The sequence below is a fragment of the Bison bison genome, unplaced genomic scaffold, assembly GCF_000754665.1.
Source record: "Bison bison bison isolate TAMUID 2011002044 unplaced genomic scaffold, Bison_UMD1.0 scf7180017864492, whole genome shotgun sequence".
Classification (NCBI taxonomy): domain Eukaryota; kingdom Metazoa; phylum Chordata; class Mammalia; order Artiodactyla; family Bovidae; genus Bison; species Bison bison.
The window spans coordinates 1587011-1587566 of record NW_011495051.1 but is presented as its reverse complement, the minus strand read 5'-3'; the positions used below and the strand labels follow the sequence as shown (position 1 = coordinate 1587566).

Sequence of the window (556 nt, the reverse complement as noted above, 5' to 3'; positions counted from 1 at the left end):
CCTCGTGGAGCTGACGCGGCTGGAGGGCACCCGCCACGGCCACCTCATTGCCGCACAGATGCTGGACGTGGCCATCCGCGTGAAGGCCATCCGCAGGTTCGCCGTGGCACAGATGTCCGCGCTGCTTGACAGTGCCCACCTGGTGGCCAGCAGCCCTCAGCGCAGCGGCATCTGCGAGGTGCTCTACGCGGCTGCCTGGATTTGCGGGGAATTCTCCGAGTGAGTGGAGGATGGCCGTGGTCTCTTCCTCCAGGTCCCCTCCCTGAGCCTCAGTGCCAGGTGGGGGATCACAGGGGGTGGCAGGAGCCTGGGACACGGAGCTGTTGGGGTGGCCACTCACCAACCCTCCCATCCCCCAGACACCTGCAGGAGCCCCAGCAGACACTGGAGGCCATGCTGCGGCCCAAGGTTACCACACTGCCGGGACACATCCAGGCGGTGTACGTGCAGAACGTGGTCAAGCTGTATGCGGCCATCTTGCAGCAAAAGGAGCAGGCGGCAGATACGTCCGCAGCCCAGGAGGTCACCCAGCTCCTGGTGGAGCGGCTGGCCCCGG

The 556-nt window shown here is 66.5% G+C and overlaps 1 protein-coding gene across 1 annotated transcript in view; it reads left to right on the top strand.

The window, feature by feature from the left end:
* The window catches only part of AP3D1 (adaptor-related protein complex 3, delta 1 subunit), a 22951-nt gene that overhangs the window by 9435 nt on the left and 12960 nt on the right, over nt 1-556 (top strand). The window contains exons 15-16 of the mRNA XM_010828423.1: nt 1-219; nt 360-539. The exon at nt 1-219 is cut by the window's left edge and continues 11 nt beyond it. Of these exons, the coding sequence (XP_010826725.1) occupies nt 1-219; nt 360-539 (399 nt within the window). The remainder of the gene's footprint in view (nt 220-359; nt 540-556) is intronic.